Source organism: Ambystoma mexicanum, chromosome 3q (genome assembly GCF_040938575.1).
Source record: "Ambystoma mexicanum isolate Mex_15411 chromosome 3q, UKY_AmexF1_1, whole genome shotgun sequence".
Lineage (NCBI taxonomy): Eukaryota > Metazoa > Chordata > Amphibia > Caudata > Ambystomatidae > Ambystoma > Ambystoma mexicanum.
Genome location: NC_090926.1, coordinates 592,611,952 through 592,631,597, shown reverse-complemented (window position 1 = coordinate 592,631,597; position 19,646 = coordinate 592,611,952). Strand labels below are relative to the sequence as shown.

At 48.0% G+C, this 19,646-nt stretch overlaps 1 protein-coding gene across 2 annotated transcripts in view; it reads right to left on the bottom strand.

Annotated features, from left to right (window-relative positions):
• The window catches only part of L3MBTL2 (L3MBTL histone methyl-lysine binding protein 2), a 1,258,415-nt gene that overhangs the window by 1,142,291 nt on the left and 96,478 nt on the right, over positions 1-19,646 (bottom strand). For both annotated transcript variants that reach the window (XM_069654433.1, XM_069654434.1), the window contains exon 3: positions 14,727-14,860. In XM_069654433.1, coding sequence (XP_069510534.1) covers positions 14,727-14,860 — 134 coding nt within the window. The remainder of the gene's footprint in view (positions 1-14,726; positions 14,861-19,646) is intronic.

Sequence of the window (19,646 nt, the reverse complement as noted above, 5' to 3'; positions counted from 1 at the left end):
GAACAACAGGGCCTAATAGGGTCTCGTGGCTCGAACATCGAAAGCCAAAAGTCAAAAAGTCAACTTGAGGGCACTCCTACAAATACTCCAACTGTTAAGCTATATGAGCTTCAAGGAAAAAGGGGACGCTTAAGAAATTCCTCACAGCAACTAATAAGCTGCTCAACGCCTGCCCTGACGCACCTATCTGCTAATGCAAGTCCAGAGTTGCTGTCGGCCAAAGCAACCTTTAACCAAGGAAGAACCGAAAGGGAAACTGAGAAGACTGATCTCACATATCATGACTCTGAATCTGAGTCAGTACAGAAATCTAATATATCCACGGCAGCGGCTATACAAATTCATAACAACGTTCTTGCCGCAACATCCCTGGCTCTAATTCCTTTCATCAAATTGAATGAATCCCTTCACAATGAATTACAAAATAATAATGCGTTACTCAGTCATTTAAATGAAAAAAATAAATAAAATGGAAAATGCGAATAGAGAGCTCAAACAACAATTTGGAAATTAAGTATCCAAAAATTGGACCCGGCGCACCAGCTGAGCACACTGTTTAGGAATGATTGTGTGGAAAAAAGCTCCTTACTGAATGCTTTAAGGGGAAGCCTGATGCAAGGTTCTCGGCACTCTAAAAATGAGAAGCAACCTCTGGCATGTCTAACAGAACCGGAAAAGACCACGAAAATTCAGCCCTCTGATGGCAGAAGTAGCGGCACTAAGCCCACCACACATAACAACAAAGGTGTCTCTACTGATTCTCTATGCCAATGGATTGAAGAACAGGGCCAAAGAAATCAAAACAATGAACACTCACCGTCTGACGAACCACAGAACAGTATGCCGTGCGGCAGCACCCTCCCAAAGGTGGTGGTCATTAATCTGGAGGAGATGCCATCCACGAGTAAAATACAAACATGGACGATTGGCGAAGCTCGAGCTGGAAAATCTTCGACTTTTCCTCACGTTGCGACTGAAAAAATAACCTACGGCATCTTTGGAGAAGCGGCAAAAAACATCATACGTGATGCCAATCCGGTTCAACCTAACTTGGCAAAGAAATGCCCAACCAGAAAAAAAAACGAGAAAAAGAAAAACCCAGAGGCAACAAAAAAACACTCTAGTGGATCACGAAAGTTTATACGCAACTTACCTACCCCAGTTAAACAAAGTCTCTTTGTAAGAGACAAACAGGTTCCTCAAAAAAGATTGGAAAAGGAAAAAGCATTAATAAAAATAACAGGAGTAACAGACAATCCTGTCTCGACAAATCCTAAAAAAAGAATGAGATTGGAGTCAGACAATCCCTCCGTGCACTCGGATCAATCTTCGGTGGGTCTTTGTGATCTTTCAATGTATACTGACGACTTCGAAGACGAATCAACGGCTGATCCCAAGGAGTTAGATGAAACATGTCAGTCAAATACGAAAGAACCAAACAAAGGAGCTGTAAAACGTTTGTCGACGCAACCAAATGTACAATTAACAAATATAAATGAGGCCAGAGAAAAATGGGTTAACACAAAAAAAATAAATAGACATTTAGATTCAGGGATCATAGAGTGACAAAACATCACGTCTCACTAAATCCAAAATTAACACGTGCACAATCACCAGAGCAAATCTCTTGCAGCCGAAAAACATAAACAAATCGTATCAAATGATAAGTTTGGCAGAATACGGATTGAAAACATCTTCCATGAGGAAAATGACGTAAACCTGAACAGAGCCAACGTCATGCGATTATTGCATTCAGTGCCGATACAGAGAACTGTCACAACAAACGACATAGAAATTGTGGAATATGTCTCAGAAGAACGTGGAGGCCAAGTACTGCTGCACATAAGTTCTAAAGCAGTACGAAAAACAGTTTTGGCGGCAAAAGACAAACTCTTGTTTATGGGTTTCGAGATTTCAGACGAAGAACTACAGCTTTCTAATAACCTAAGAGGCACAAATGACAGTAAAATGATAAAAGAGTCCTTGGAACAGCGTCGGGATGCCCTGAGAAATCTGATGAAAACCAGTCAGTCTGGGCCGCCACAAAAAAGTGATGCGGAACCAAGAAAAAGAAAGCATTAGCTAGAAAGCAATGAACGAGAAGGGCTGGTCACATTGATCTCATGAAACACATGATGCTTCCAGCATCTATTTGAAGACTTCCCAGTTGACTTGTCTGAAAACTTTCTAATTTGCCAACAGGAGACATGGTTACGCAGTCCGTCTGTAAAGGATGGGTACCTGACCCTGCTTAATCCAGCAGAAAAAAATGTTCGAGGGCGCCCACAGTCTGGATTAATAACCATGGTGAAACATGGAACTACGTGGGAAGTCTGTGAAATTGATAACCCAAATAGCCTTGTACAGGCAACACTAATTCGAAAGCCAAAAAGTCAATCAACTGAGGCAAAATATTTGCTTCTAATCAATTTGTATTGGAATCCAGTGAAGATAACAACTCAGAAGTTCATCCAATCAATAACAAACATAATTGACAAAAACCAAAAGAAGCACCAAGATCTATCAATAATTATATGCAGTGATATGAACCTATCATGGTTCAATGACAAAATGAAGCTCATTTCAACAGAAACAAAAGAAATACAGACTATCAGTGAAAGGAGAGCATGCTGGGAGAATGAAATGGAAGCAAGAGATTGCGATCTGGTGAATGGACAAATACCTGGGGACATTCCACCGATGTTTACCTGGAGAAATTTTGGACATAAAAAAATTCTTGATTACATCTGGACATCAAGAAACATTTGGACAAAGATCTCAAAGCTACATATAGTCTAGACAGACCGAAGTGACCATGACATTTTGGAAATGTCATGGCCGATAAGTCAGAAATCAGAAGCAGTGTTCTGCAAGCAACTAGTCGAAGTAAATCAAGGGCAAAATCGGTTGCGCCTAAATGAACATCAAATAAAAAGTTTCACTGAGGAATTCCGAGTCCTATCTAACAAAGAAACAACTTTGACAAATTATGCTATGATTCTGCCTTACCAACAAATGAGCAACACTATGTTTCTAAACAACAGGAAGCCACACAAGCATGAGTGGAGCAAACAAGTTAACAACCAAAAGAAATTGCTAAATAAAGAAATAAGAAAATTGAAGCGAAACATGGGAGTGAATGCAGCCCTACGAATCAAACAACGGCGACAAAAATACCGAAATTGGCTCAAGTCATTTGCCTGCATAAGAGATCAAGAACGTGGAGAGTTCATGTTATCCTTGATTCAATCCAACAATGCGAGAGAGATTTGGCGCATCCTAAATAACAACAATGCAAAGCAAACTGACATGCTTGCTAATGGAGTTTCTGAGGGAGCGTGGAAACAACATTTCACAGGCGTTTTCAATCAATCTCAACAAGTCTCACCAATAGACACGTATTGTGAGCTAACGCGCTATTGTGAGCTAACGCGCTGGGAAGTTGCAGAAACTGTGGAAGATATACAAAATGCTATCTCCAAGTTAAAAAACTCCAGAGCCACAGGGCCTGACGGCATATCCAACGCACTGTTAAAGTCACACAAAGCCGAATGGTCCATCTTTATTGCTAGGCTGTTTGAAAGAATTGCAAACCAGAAAACACTCCCGGAATCATGGACGGCGGCGATTGTTGTACCAATATTCAAGAAGGGGGATCGGGCTGATCCAGTTAATTATCGGCCAATCGCCCTTCTTGATACTATTGGGAAAATAATGGCAACTTTCCTCGAACAAAAATTAACAACGTGGGCAACCGACCAAGGAATCTTGGACTGTCGTCAGACTGGGTTTACTAAAGGAGTTGGGACGGAGATAAACCTTACCATTGTAAATCTACTGAAACTGGAAGCCCTGTCAAAAGGATTAAATCTATATCTTGCCTTTGTGGATATGCAACAGGCTTTCGATACAATAAATCGAGATCTTCTGTGGAAAAAACTCAAAAACTGGGGATGCCCAGCAAACATCCTACACCCTATAATGGCCTTTCATGCTAAAAACTTCTATTCGTGTAAGGATAAATGGTGAAGGCGAATTAACTGAAGCAATAACAACGACCAGAGGGGTGAAACAAGGCTGCAGTCTTGTTCAAACTATTTATTGCTGACATCCCGGATGTATTAACTAACATACATAACTTTTCTCCAAAAATAAACAGTCACCAAATCTGGTGTATAACGTATGCAGACGACCTGGTTTTGCTTGACCGTACGCAAATAGGGTTACAGCGGTTACTACAGGGCCTACACCAATATATGAAGAAAAACCGAATTAAGAATTAACGTAAAAAAGACTAAAATAATGAAGTTTGGATCTGCAAAAGGAAAAAGAAATCGAGATTTCAACTGGAAGATAGATAACGATGAAATCGAAGCCGTCACTGAAATACGTTATCTAGGAGTGACAATAAACAAGTCAATTTGTGAAAATAATTGGGTACAACACCTATTGCAACGAATGACCACGTTCTCTTTACAAGGAGCGAGAATCCATACCTTGTATGGAAAGTTCAGTCTAATTGCAGTGCGGCAGTTCCATGTGCAAAAGGTGGTTCCTGGAATTACATACGGCTCAGAAACAGGGTGGAATTTGGACCACAAAATCAGGGCAAAACTAGAGGGCATCTTTTGGCCAAGAGTACTAAGACTACCAAACTACATCTCAATCATTGCAATAAGGCATGAATTGGCGTTAGAAGAACTCTATGGCAGTGTAGTATGGAAATCGCTTGCGATGCTAAGAAAAATGCAGATTGCAAATCCAGTACCTGCATACAAGCTATTTGCGCCAAGAGACAACTCGGATTATACAGGACTACTCAAGAGCTGGGTACAAAAGCTCAAGGAGATTCTAAAAGCGAGTGACATCAAGCTTGAAACACTATTAGACAAGCCGCAAATCGCAAAAAAAAAGATACAACAATGGTTTTGGATAATAAACATGTCCAAACTTAAAGATCTCTCTTCAACATTGGACCATAGTCAAGCAATGAACAAATTAAACAATCTGCCCCAATACCTAAAGAAATTTCCTTCGAGATACCATCGAAATGGATTCCTGAAACTGCGTCTAAACGCAGTTAAGACAAAACAGATGCTAGTAGCACGTCATATCGAAAAAACAGACGATAGCGGTTGTAGATTCTGTAAATCTAATATAGAATCACTCAAACATCTAATAACAGAATGCCCAGAACTTAAGACTTTGAGGTCAATCTACCTAGCTCAATTTGCGCCTATAAATGACAACATGGATGAATTGTGGCAAAGAATCTTAGGCGGAAGCTCAATTCTTTTGACGTGTTCAGCAATAAACTTTCTGGACGCCTGTTTGGACACTGTAACTTAAGTCTGGGCTAGTGAACTGAATTGGAAGATGTTTGTTTTCTTAAAAAATGTTGTGATAAAAGTTTGATTTAAAACTAAAAATCTCAATTAAAAAAAAAAAAAATTTAAAAAAAAAAAAAATTTAAAAAAAAAAGAAATGGTGGGCCTAACCAGTCCCAAGATTCACTACAATGTGCGCCATCCCTGGATGAGCTGCCACCTCCACGGCCTGCAAACTCACAATAATCGGGGTCCTGTGCTGCTCCTTGGTGCATCGTCTCCAGAAGTACGGTTTTGCCTGCAACGTCAAGGACATCCTCCTAGACCTGCATCCACTTGATTTGTCTCCAGGAAGAACCCTCACCAGAGATGCGGACCAAGAAACAGAGAAAAGTTGACAGCCGAGACAATTGTCGTTCCACCGAGCTTGAAAATAGCGCCAAAAAGTCAGAAGCGCAAATATCCTTTGCTGGTTGTCAGTCTGCACGAGAGCTGTCACCAGATACACTGAAGTCCTCTTCTCTTGTCGCCAAGACTGAGAAACCTGTGACCAGGTCTGCTGTCGCCTCACCACTGGAACCGTCCTGCTGCAATTGCTTCTAAATCGAAGGTACGGTTTCCCTCCTGGTACAACCACCTGGAGTCAGCTTGCTGGATTCAGTGACTCAGGGGGCTGCAGATAGCTTGTATCTTGCACCCTCCTTCCCGGATCCCCATAGAGTTACATTTGGGTGAACAACCCATTGTGATCTTGCAGTAAATCTGCCTGCCCTAGGACACTGGTCCTTGTGACATTCCTTCAAGGGATCACCATAATGTCCCTAAGCTTCTTTTTTTTTTTTTAACTTTGTTTTTATTGACATAATACAAATAAGGTAGGGTGCACGAGCAATCCCTACCAGCAATACACTAGGCCAACATAACTGACAGTATTTTTTACTTTTTACTCCCATCCCGCCACCCCCCTCCCGCCCCCCCCAACTTTTTTCAACATAATTCCCTTCCCCCACCCCCTGCCCTACCCCCCCCCCCCAACTTTGCAACATACCAAGCTTTGAGGTTTTTGCAGGTTACGGAAGCAGCAGTGAGAACTTTCGAACATCATTATATGCGTTTGTTGTACAATTTGACATCGTGGGAGCAGCATGGATCCAAGCAAAATGTTGGACAGTCTCCCGTTCTAGGGCCGGCGCTGGGGTGAGCCCGGGAGATACATATTGGGATCCATCATTACAGTCGCATAGAGACACATTCATCGTGGAGGAGAACTGCTGTCCATTCCTGTGAGAATTCCAAGACTCTATCGTTTTTTACTGCAGTAAGTTTTTCATAAGTGAATATAACCCTTAATTTACCGAGCCACTCCTCCTTGGTTGGTGCAAAAGCGCTTTTCCACTTTTGGGCCAGTGCTAGCCTCCCCGCCCTCAGCATGGCCCCGATGACCCTCGGGAATGCAATTTGTTCCGTTTCCGGCATGGGAGTACCCAGGAGGATTTCTAAGGGGAGAAGCGTTGGACAGAATCCCTCTATATCCTTAATCCAGCTGAGAAGCTCCGACCAGAACACCTGAATAACCGGGCATCCCCACCACATATGGAACCATGCGCCTCTTTGGTGACACAGCCTAGGACAGTAGGGGGATACTTCCGCGAACATTTTGGAGAGGGTGTCTGGGGGGCGATGCCAGGAGTGGAGAATCTTGAAACTATGCTCCATGGCTGCAGTGTACAGAGTACCAGTAAATATGGTTTTGAAAACTGCCCTCCATGTATGGTCATCTAATGCCATGCCCAGCCTTTCTTCCCATATACGTTTGAAGGGTTGCCTCCCCTCCAGATTAGCCGTTATCAAGGTACTATAGAACTTGGACAGGGAGCCCTTTCGAGTGACACTTTTAGTTAATACTTCTTCAAAGGGGGTAAGGGGGCGGGTTAGATTGTCAGCCCACCGAGGATGAGTCAGAATTCCCTTCAAACACAAGTACTCAAAGATTGTTGGTGGTTTATCCTCCAGTGCTTCGGTCAATTGTTCGTAGTCAATGAAGCCCTCCTCACGGGAGAGCTGGGAAACTCTCTCCAACCCCATATCTGACCAAGCTTGCGTGTCGCGGAAGCCTCTGGTGTCTAGGTTGATAGGGGGACCCCATAGCGACGTTAAAGGGGCCGGCCAGGACGACAACATTTTGTTATCTTTATTCGGCTTCCAGAGTGCCCATAAGACTGCCAGTGTGGGGTGTTCTCTGAGATAGGAGGGGATGGTTCTAGGGGAGGCCCATAGCAGATCTCTAACTTTTTTAGGGTGTGCGTGGACATCTTCTATATATGTCCAGTACGTCCTCATATCCTCTCGCATGTGCTCCATCATCACCCGGAGCTGAGCTGCTTTATAGTATAATCTGAAGTCGGGGAGGGCGAATCCACCGTGAGATTTCGGCAGGGTCAGGGTGGAAAATCTGACTCTTGGTCTTCTCCCGTCCCATATAAACTGGAGGACACGGGCCTGTAGAACCTCGAAGAAGGATTCAGGAATGACCACAGGGAGGGCTGCATAGAGATACAGGAGGCGGGGCAGTATATTCATTTTAACCGTTACCATACGGCCAAACCAGGAGAGTGTAAGGGGAGCCCAGCGTTTGAGGTCGCTGCTGATTTTGGCCAGGATCTCCGGGAAGTTATACTGATATAATAGCGAGAGGTTCCTAGGGATGCTGGTGCCCAAATACCTGGTGGACACATGTTCTATCCTCACTCCCAGGAATTCCGAGCGATCCCCAATGTCTCTGTCCCCGAGACCCATTGGCATAATACTAGACTTGGAGGCGTTTATCTTAAGCCCGAGAAGGCCCCGTAGTGGTTTATAAGATCAAATAATCTGGGTAGAGAGTCCTGAAGGTTGGTTAGGTACCCCAAGATATCGTCGGCAAATAGTGAAAGTTTAAAATCGCAGTCACCACAGCGTATCCCCGTAATTCCACAGTCCGCTCTGATCGCTATGGCCAGTGGCTCCATTGCCAGAGCGTATAGAAGGGGGGAAAGGGGACAGCCTTGCCGGGTCCCTCTAGATAGAGCCAAGGGTTCCGACGTACCGGCGTTAACCAAAACTCTTGCGTGGGAGTATTATATAGTGTGGAGACCCATCTACAAAAATTCTCCCCGAGGCCCATTTTCTGGAGAACTTTGCCCATATAAGGCCACTCGACACGGTCAAAGGCCTTCTCTGAATCTAAAGCTAGCAGGTAGCCCTCTTCCCCCTGCCTCGAGGCCTCGTACATGAGGTCTAGGGTCTTTCGTATATTATCGGACCCCTGGCGTCCCGGGATGAACCCTACCTGATCTCCATGTATAAGTGAAGGGAGGAGTTTTGCCAGCCTGTTCGCCAGAAGTTTGGCCAGGATCTTGACATCCACGTTGAGAAGGGAAATGGGGCGATATGATTGACACTGGGAAGGGTCCTTCCCCTCTTTAGGGATTACTACTATCAGTGCTGACATCATCGAAGGTGGGAGGGTGCCCTGGTCAAGTGCCGAGTTGAACATTTTGGACATAAACGGGGCTAGCGTGGACCGGAAAGTCTTATAGAATTTGACTGTAAACCCATCGTCACCTGGGGCTGTTCCACTCTTCAAGGAGGATATGGTATCTATTACCTCCTCTGGAGATACAGGGAGATCCAGTATGTCTGCCTTTTCAGGTGAGAGGCCGGGAATCGGGAGAGAGTCCAAGAAACTGTCGATCTCGGTTCCGTCCCCTGTGTATTCCGAGCTGTATAAGCGTTCATAATAGTGCCGAAAGTGTTCAGCTATTTTGCTGTCTCTTGCAGTTGGCTCCCCTCCCGGAGGCCGGATGGAATTAACCCTCCTACTATTTCTGAGCTCCCGGAGCCTCCAAGCCAGTATTTTATCAGCCTTTTCCCCCTTTTCCATGTACTTCTGTTTCAGGAAGGACAGCTTTTTTTCCGTTTGTCCAACCTGGAGGTCTGCCAGGCTTGAGCGCAACCTTTGGAGTTCCTCCCACTTCCCTGGGAACATTTGTGTTTTTAGTTTCCCACCAGGTTGGATAGCCTCTATCTTTTTCCTCAACTGTGCCTCCTCCTGTCCCCTCTCCCTCTTTTTTCTTGAACCTGTCCCGATGAGAATGCCTCTAATGGTCGCCTTGAATGCCTCCCAAACCCCCATGACTCCGACCTCCCCGTTGTCGTTGATAGAGAAGTATTCAGTAATGGCTGTAAGGAGGGATTGTCGCACCTCTTTGTCATGTAGAAGGAGGTCATTACACCTCCATAAGGACCCGGGTGGCGGGGCCGGGGGCACACCCATTTTTATTCTAACCATGTTGTGGTCCGTCCAGGGAACCACCTCTACCCCTGATTCGGTGACTTCGCCCCGGACCGTGGCGTCAACCAAGATGTGATCGATGCGGGAGAAAGTGGCATGAGGTTTCGAGAAAAAAGTGAAGTCAGGGTCTCTATCTTTATCTGTGTGGTGTGTGTCGCTCAAGCCCAGATCGTCGTTAACTGATTGAAATGCCACGGCCATTTTTTTTTGGAGGCGTTGGTTGGGGTATGGATTGGGCGAACTCCTATCTCTATCAGGGCAGAGAACCATATTAAAATCCCCCCCGACCAGTAAAGTAACCTCGGAAAAAGCTACGATTTTCTCTCTCATCCCCATCCAGAAGACATCTTGCGCCTCATTCGGAGCATAAATACCGACCATGGTGAACAGCCGACCCCTCACCTCCCCCTTAACCATGATATATCGTCCTTCCGGGTCTGACCTCTGGGCTTTGAGAATGAAACGAGCCCCGGGGGAAACCAATAGGGCCACTCCCCGTTTCTTGGCCCGGAAGGACGCTGCATAGACCTGTTCAATAGCTTTAGCTCTCAGCTTTGGTTCCCTATCCCGAACCCAATGTGTTTCTTGAACAAATAAGAAATGGAGCCGGAGCCTTGTGAATTCCCTCACCAGCAACGACCTTTTGGTGGGAGAGTTGAGTCCCCGCACATTTAGCGAACCCACTGTCAAATATTGCAAGGAATCATCCATCATAGCAATGGTAAGAGCCCATGTCTCCCTTCTCGGGACGAATAATTCCAGCGCTCCCACAGTGCTTCCACCTCCCGCTATAGTCCAATAACAAAACAGACCAGAAAACTTGGCTTGGCCCCATTAGAATCCTCTCGAACTAACCCCAACCTTTCCCTCCCCCCTACCCCCTCCCCCCTGAACGCCTGGTAGACCAGCGGCTTCATCTTGTCGCTGAGCCAGGCCACCATTGTCTCCCTCCTCCGGGCTCTTAAACTATCCAACAACCACAACTTGAGCCCCCCCCCTATCATGTTCAGAATACAAATGATCACAGTGATTACCCCAAAGACATGGAAGTCAAACTTGACCGTGAAGCATCCTGGGATTCCTCAAGTGTCAGGTTGCCCCGGGGATGCCAGAGCCACTCTCCTGAATTTCCTGTGGCCTCGGACTTTACGTCTCTCCTGAGAAGCCTTAATTCTCCCGGGTCCGACGGGCTCTCTTCCACGTTCTTGGTCTTCCCCCTCCACGTTTGGTTCTCCGAGAAGTTCGCCCGACACCCTGCGAATGTCATCCTCCGTGACCAGGGCATATTTGTACCCATCCAGTTCAAAGGAGAGCGAAAAAGGGTATCCCCACCTGTATCGGACCCCCTTGGCTTGGAGCATTTTCGTCAGCGGGGAACAGAGACGACGTCTTGCCAGGGTGAAGGCGGACAGATCCTGGTACACCGAAATCCGGGCTCCCTCCCAGTCCACCGGGCCCCTCTTACGCACCAGTTCCAGTATTTTGTTCTTCTCCGTGAAGTAATGGAAACGCACAAGAATGGACCTGGGGCCTCTATTGATCGCTCCCGCCCTGTGGGCTCTGTCAATTGTGGGTTCATTCGTGTTCGCCCCCTCGAAGAGAGACCCCACCACTGCGTTCACAGCTTTGATTATGTCCATTTGCGTTTCACCTTCCCGTTCCGGGAACCCCAGAAAGCGAAGATTACAGCGCCGTTCCCTATTTTCCAGGTCATCCAGTTTTAGGGAGCATTTCTCTTCTCTCCTCTCAAGTTCCGATAGGCGCATGTCGAATTGCATCTCGAAAATGTCACTCGAGGCCGTGTTGTTTTCAAGCGCTTGGACCCGGTCGTCTATGTTGTCCACTTTTTTATCCAGGGTATCCAGCCGTAGCGTTATGTCTGCTCTGAAGCCTCTTATTTCCTCCAGGAGGGCCGCCATGCCTCTGGTGACCGTGCTAGTGTCAGACATGTCCAGGGGTGCCGGGGCCGCCATCTCCGGGCGGGTAGGCGAGCCTGAAGGTTTACGTCGAAATCTCTGCAGGGATTCCTTCCAGTTCATAGGCCTCCCCCGACCAACACCACGGGATCCTCTCCCCAGTGCCCTAGGCCCAATGGGCAGTACCGCCGGGTTACCAGACTACGCCCGGGGGAGGGCAGCGGGGGGTCTTCCCTGTATACGGCCTCGGCGTTGTACTCACTGTTGGGGCGGGAGGTTGCTCAAGCCAGGTCTCCAAGGCACAGCCGATACGGGCCCATCGCTCCTCGTCCCGAGTCTGATTCAAGTCGCCACAGTATTGGCGTTCTTTGTGGTCATTCCAGAAATGCTGCAGGGGGTCCGGGGGGGTACCCTTTTCTCCGTGGCGCTGGTTGCAGGTTGTCGATTTGGGGCACCCTCGCCCTTGAGCTCCCGTCGTGCGGTTCCCCAGCTGTGTAGGGAAGGCCTGCCTGGGGAGGGGTGTAGGGATCGTCGTGGGCACCTTTGTGGGGGCCCCTACCTTTGGGGGTCCCCGATGAAGACTGGCTCCGTGGCCGTCGATGGGGTTGAAAAATTCCGGGAGGGGAGGCCGCGCCTCCTGAGTGCGCTTCTGCGCCAGCTCCACAGTCCGGCGGTGGGCTCGGGGGAGGCGCAGTCCGCCTGGCCCAGCATGCAGCACCCCAGTGAAGCGGGGAGCAGCCCGGAGCACTGCGCGAACCCGCCCGGATTCAGGAGGGCTCCCAAGCTCCGAAGTCCAGGGGGGAGCGGGGGGGGGGGGCGCTCTTCCGCGCCGTCCGGCTGAGTTGGAGGCCTCGCGTAGGCCACGATTTGGCGGCGCCCCGCTCAAGGGGCCGCGGTGCTGGGGAAGGCTGGCACTGCTCGAGATCCTGTGTGGCTCTGCTCGGGGCCCCAAGAAGGCAGGATCCGCTCCAGAAAAAGTTCAACGCGGAGGGGGACAGCACCCGCGGGGCCTATCCGAGCCGCGGCTCTCCGTTACCTCCTGAGGAGCCGCGGCGCGGGGGAAGGCGGAGCTCCTTCTCCCTCCTCTCTCCGAGGGTCCGAACTCTGTGAAATCTCCACGCCGGGAGATCGGAGTTGGGGCCGCGGGGGCACCGCTGAGTCGGTGATCCGCAGGGGGGGGGGGTCGGCACTGCACTCCTGGGGGTCCGGGGGGGGCTCAGGTCCCACTTACAGCGCCCTTTGGAGGAGACCAGTGCGGATGCGTCAGTGCATCTCGGCGCCCCCTGGTGGTCCTCCTAAGCTTCTTTTTAGCAAACAGTTTTACTTACCTGCAACAGTAGTGAATCCTGTTGGATACTACCTCTTTGAACATTGTATTATTCCTTCCTGCCTTTTCTCTGCTTAACCCCTGGTCACTGGTGGCCCAGCGACATTTCTGAACGTTGACTGACTCATAACATAAAGGGTTGGACTCTTAAGAAAGGCTTGGGTCAAAGTTACAAAAAGTTAGGACCGTTTTTCTGAAGTCCAACTTCTACAGGAAGTCATTTGGAGCTGAGGAGGAAGGGATGATGGCTCAGAGGAGGCCCTATTGACACATGATTACTGTTTTGAGCTACTGCAATAAACCTAGAAGTACTTACATCAACCCACTCGTGCATCGGCAGCATTATACTGGCAAAGATTACAGACTTTTCAACGAGCAGCCCATCCAGAGAATTAGCTGGAGAGTGCATTGGCTGCTGACACTTAGTGACACCGATTTTGGAGGTGAGGAGATTTGCCAATCGGTAAGTGATCCAGAGCGGAAGAGCCTGGCCGCAGCTCTGCTGGTTGCCACAGGTCACCTGCTTGCAAGAGGTGAGCCGGGCCACGCCTCCACTTGCAAGACACTGCTCAGGAATGGCACCAAAGTGTTGCAGTGCTGTGCTGCACTCTCAGAGTGGTTTGCCGTTCAAAGAGGAGTACAGGGTCACAAGCAGAACTCTCACAGCGGTGTGTCTCCCTGAGAACTTAACAGGGGCAACTTAGTCTTCAGGTGGAAGGTGTGCCATTCCGACGCACACCAGGAGCACACGAAGGATTGCTAATGCTATCCAGCATGGATTGGTGGAGAGGGAGAAAAGGACTAAATCCAGGCATTGATAAGGAGCGGAAGAAACCACATGCCAACTTTTAAGAGATCAGTCTGATTCTTACCTTTCATGAATAGGCTTTGACGGCTGAAAGATCAACAGGCAATGTGCATGATTTGTCATTTTGTACATCCTGAGGGAGGCAAGTGAACTCTACTAAAGCGTCTTTCCTCCTATCCAGATTTCATGCTATTGATACTAAGCGCGTTGCCTGCAATTATACCTTCCCATCCCAAACTGTTAGTTTACCATATAGCCTATGTAGGGTAGTTTGCTGCTGGACAGTGGCCTTATATTCCAAGAGAGAAATTGTGGCTTGAATGCTAATTGCTAGGAGAATGTATCCAAATATTCACTAAACTCCATCTCATGAAATATTAAGTGATTGGAGGTGAAGACAAGGGAGAGAACTCAATGGAACAGGCACTGCCAAGGTGATCAAGTGAATGGAATCCTGGGATCAGTGACTCTTCTAAGACTAAGTAAGCAAAGGCAGGCTGTAGGCAATCATGAGTAATTTTGTTCCTTTTTCACAGGTGTTATTTCACCTTTTAAACCCAGTAGTCCCTCCTCTTTACCCATATAATACATACAGGTGAAGGAAGGTAATGGTATGAGCCCATCTTCAGCTGCATGAGGGAACGGAGACTTTCATGCCATGAGAAGGCTTTCATAAATGGAATGTACGAAACCCATTTTTTAAATTCATGTCTCAAATTCTGACTTGTGTCTGTCTGAGGACTTGGCTTGGCACACAGCCACCTAAAACATAAATGAGGGAACAGGACTGGAGGTATACTTTTCCGGAAGAAGCCACAATTCCCAATCATCAAAAGATGCCATTAGGAAGCTACTTCAAGGGAACATGGTTTGAGGAAATAGGGAGAATCAACAGAAACAAATTGCTTTTACCTGCAGGAGGATGATAAAAACAGAAAGGTCTGACATCCCACTAAGGTCAATACCTTAAAGGTCTGACCAGGCACTAAGCTTATGGAGAGGTGTTTATACTGACCTTAAGGCGTGCAAGGATGCTGGCTTTCTTGGAGTTGGAGGAATAACTTCTGGAACATGAGACACTGCAGAATCGTTTAGTTTTGGAGAAGAAGGTATCTCTAGTGCCAACAATGCCACACATCTCACAAATTGCTGGAGAGGAGAGGACACAAAGAGTTAGGGATCCATGGAGAGCCAGATGTAAGAAAGCTAAAAGACACACGTAAGAGGAAAAAACAGAGCAAGTGTTAAGGCAATTTTTGCTCAGGCCTCTGAGGGCTGTACAACCATTAACATGAAGGTGGGGCAACACACCCAGCCCAAAAGGAAAGTCAAACCTCTTTTAAAATGATTGAGTGGCAGTGCAGTCAGGCTTAACTCCAGGATGGGTATTGTGTGCTGACACAAAGGTACAATTAGCCCACACACTGTGCCATCTATATTAATAAAAGTCAAAATATGTTTGTGGGTTTGTGGCTTGGCGAAACGTTGTTCCTTATACAATTCCACACTGTTTCACCAATCTGCACCACATTTTGCATAGTTACCTGTTAGAACCCTCAGGACATTACTGGCTACATGACATTTGGACACCTCATCCCTTTCTCCAGTTTCAGCACCTCCACACATGAGACGGTTGCATGAAATCGGTGAAATATCAATATGGTCCTAGAAGAACCGGTCCCTACACGAGGAACAAAACTCGAGGCCCCATAAACCACATTTCAAGGCCCTAGGATGCACGGTTTCTGAGATATTTGCACCACAACGAACTGCACCACACCGGGGTGAGGCGACAGGTGAGGCGACAGGTGGGGCGAGAGCACAGAAGGTCCCAGTATGCAGCAGCACACCAACTCTCGCCTCCCGCCAACATCTGCTCTGGGGTATGTCAGCCAGCCACACGTGCCCATTCTCAGTGAAGTTTCCTTCAGGGTGCAAAGCCCATCAGCGATAAGCAAATCGAAACAGCGACCTACAGGATCATTGATTTTCAACAAGTGATGAGAGTGTTATCATGTCTGTCTACAGAACCCGTTTGAATAATGGGTACTTTTGCTAGTAGTAAATAAACCACACTGGTACTGAAAACTATCCACATATATTATGTTGCACATATGTACTTTTAATTGTTGCATAAATACTTTAGTAAACACAATGCATACTGTAAGAAATACCTAATGTGTTTAAACAGGAGCAACTGGCAATTAAAACACTCAACACAATTAAATCTTCTGCCAAAGCCCCCTCTTTGGGCTGCTCTACCTCGGGTTGAGGAAGGCCCAAATATTCTGCCAAACCTGCAAGCCTGTCGTGGAAGGCCTTTGCTGACGACGGCGTGTCAGGGTCCTCCTCCTCGTTTGTGTAAACCAGAGTGTCCGGCTGGTCCAGAGCGGGTGGAGGAGTGCTGGGCGCCGTGGGCTGCGGTGTGGGGCCCGGTGCTGGAGGCTGCTGCAGAGGCTGTTGTAGAACCGCCTTAACTGTGGGAGGCAGGAGAGCCAGAATCAAAGGGGCCGGCAGGGGCAGCAGGGGTTGCGCTGGTGCCTGTGGCACCAGAGCCATGGGAGCAATGACTATGGGAGCCGGTGGGTTGACCGCAGGGAGCAAGTCCCGGACTGCATCCCGCAGGATGGCCCCCAAAGGGGGTTCCCATCAGCGCCAAGAACCTTTTGAAGAACCTGTCTTCATAGGCTGAAGAGGTGGCAGGGGGTATTGACGGAGTGGCTGGGGGCTGCTGGGGTCTGAGCGCACTCTGCCTAGGTTGCAGCGGGAACCTGCCCTGCGCCGCTGATGGATAAACTGTAGGCCATGTAACTGGTTGACACAGTGCCCCCTTGAAAGTCGTTCACCCGCCTGCTCTGTTCCTAGGAGTGGAATTGGACGAGCGGCCATGTTGTCTGGCCCGGCAGCATTTTGTCGAGCAGCGTGCCACGTGCCAAAGTCATGGTGCATGGCTCCCTGGGCCCGGCCTCCTCCAAGACTCTTGGTGGTGGAGCAAGTGACCTACCCTGCACCTCAGGTCTAGGCCTGGAAGGCGTATTGCCCTCGGCAGTGTCACGGGTAGTGCTGCGTGCAGGCATCCCTCTGGACATTGAGCCGGTACTAGGGTGTAGCCCCTCTGGTGTACACCCAGTAAAAGGACCCTGCGGTCCCTCAGCACTGATGATGCCTCGGCCGTGAGTGCGGTAGCTGTATTAGCCTCGGTGTGTGCTGGTACCAGAACCCAAGAGGTTCTTCCCGCTCTGGCGTTTCCTCTGGAAGGAGTCCCCCTTACAGGGTGCAATGGAAAATAGCGACCCTCCTTTGGGCCTCAATCTCTGTCCGACGAAGTTTTTCAAGTCCACGGGAGGCAACCTTTCGAAGAGCTCCCTCCACCTAGCTAGCCTTTTCTTCAGTGCGTGTGGAGTCAGAGCGTCGCACGCGGTACAACCTTCCCAGCCGTGGTCGGGGCCAAGGCAACAGAGGCAAAGTGCGCGGGGATCGGACGTAGGGAAGAGCCCCTTGCAGGCTGGACACCTGCTGAAGCCCACCAAAGTCGACATGCGCCGGGGAAGCGTGTGACGCCGGAGGACCAAGTACCTGAACGACAAAGAAAAGACAAAGATAGAAGAAGAATCAACACGGAAAGGGGGACTGAGGTGTGGCGCCGGTGGGCGGATGCAGGGTAGCGCATACTCTCAAGGCCGCTACACCCGCGCGCCTCTAAATTTAAAGGGGAAGAAGGATTTTCTGGTGAAAAAGGTTCTGTCTCCCATCCCTAGGAAGGGATGCCCCATGCAGTATAGACGTAAGGGGACGGGACGTATGAGTACATCAGAGAGGCAGCAGAGAAAGTTAAGAAAGAGGACCATCAGAGGGACAGTAGAGTGTGTGTGATGGAGAGTATGGGGAGATTGTGGGAGGAGTAGGAGGAAGAAGAGGGCAAGAAGTAGACCGAAGCAGGGAGAGGAGCAACAGGGCATGGAAGTGAGAGCAATGGTAAAAGACAGAGTGTCTGAAAGGCACAAAGCACTCCTGTGGGAAAAACCATTGGTTAGGAACCCAGAGATCTTTCCCCAAGGAAGTTCAGAAAAAAAGGCTTTAGCCTTTAGCCCATCATCAGTAGGCAGACAGCTCTTTACACAGTAGGGGTTAACAATCTCTAGTGCAATCCTGGTGATGGGTGGGATCGCCCGTTCGTATGTTCGAGAGAGGGAGGGGCAGCCATTAGGCCAACTGCTGAACAAATGAAACCATTAAAATGTCTCTGCGAGTTGATGTACTATTGAGGTAATCTGTGACCGACCCAAGTAAGATCTGGATAGATCTCACCAAAGAAAAAAAGTAAAGGCCTAATCAAATAAAGCAACATTTCAGGGAACATAGGCAGAAAAAGAATGTTCTACCCTGTAACCCACTGTGAAAGATAAAACCCAGACTAGACTGCCAGCAAAACCAACAGTTTAAAAACCGATTCTATTTGGCCAGTAAGAGGCACTAGGATTGCACTTCATTCGGTAGATTTTCTAAACTTCAACTTCTCTTTTGCAAGAAAGTGTACAGAAATGTACAAATACAGGCCAGTTCAACAGAAAAGAAGGCATCTCCTCGGGACGAGGATATGTAATTAATCATGCAGGCATATCTGAAAACATTTCTAATGTCTACTCAAAGCAAATGGTATGCAAATGGTTGCTACACAGATTAAATTAAAATCCCTCTGTATCATCCACAAGGCTGTCTGGGCCTGGGGACCTCACTATCTTCAACTTTATCTCACTAAATACTCTCCCTGCAGACCTCTACGTTACTCTGGTACCAACTCTTTGTGTGTAAAGCGCTTTGCTAAACAGAGGGCAGGAGGTCGATCACTTTCCTTAGCTGGCTCCCTACTATGGAACAGCCTCCCCCTCCCTCTGCGCCTTGAGCAGGACTTCCTTGAATTCCGGAAGCTCCTCAAGATTTTCCTCTTCACCGCCTCCTTCCCATCTTCCCTCCACTGCTAATCTCACAGTTGCTGTGATTGGTGCCCTGGGCCCTTATACATCTTTGGGGCCGTTGACCTCCCATGCTCAATCGCCCAGCTTCTGTCTACTCTCAGCACTTGCCTTGGTACTCCCTGCGCCTTGGAGGCTTACACTTACACTCAACACAGCTCCAGTCTGTGTAGCACTTAACACAACATGCACTTCATCTGATGCTCACCCGCGAGCACGGACACTCCAGCACCTACCCCCTCTGCCCACTTCCTTGCTGTATAAGGAAACTGATTGGAATATACTTTTGTAATCCTTGCCTTATGATATTTGTCTTCCTCCATTTTTATGTATTGATTGAAATAGTTCACAATGAAGCACATTTTTTCTTTGGATTTTAACTTAGTATTTTAACTATTTCAAATAGTATCTAATTGTATGAATGTTTAAGATGTGAACCTGGTTTTATCCATGCTTTCTTGAAAGTTTTTTTTTTATAAACCATATAACAATAAAATAAATAAGTGGTGACAAGACCACGAGAGGGAGTTCGTGGTGGACCAAAGTTCCAAAAAACATTGATGGAGACACGGAAAGCACAACTGTTATGGAGAATTCTCTGTTTAGGCTGAATTTCCTAACCTAGTGAGTCCCCCAGCAGCTTTGCTCCGTGCCGTAACACAGGGGTGTCATAGTGAAACCCCACCATAGACTCCATACCCTGGGACTGACTACTGTCTTCCAGGGCATGTAAAGTCACCATTGACTTTACTAGTCTCAAATTCTGAACAGAACCAGTACAAACTATCATATTGTGGACGTACTGGTCGGGGCAATTCGATTGCCCCGGGGTCTGTTACTCGAGGGGGCACGTCTCCGTCCCCCCTGATCGAGTTTTGGATGGTGGCAGTGGATACTACTTTTTATATTCGACCGCGAATATAACTCTATGGGATTTCCCATTGTTCGAGGCTACCAACTTT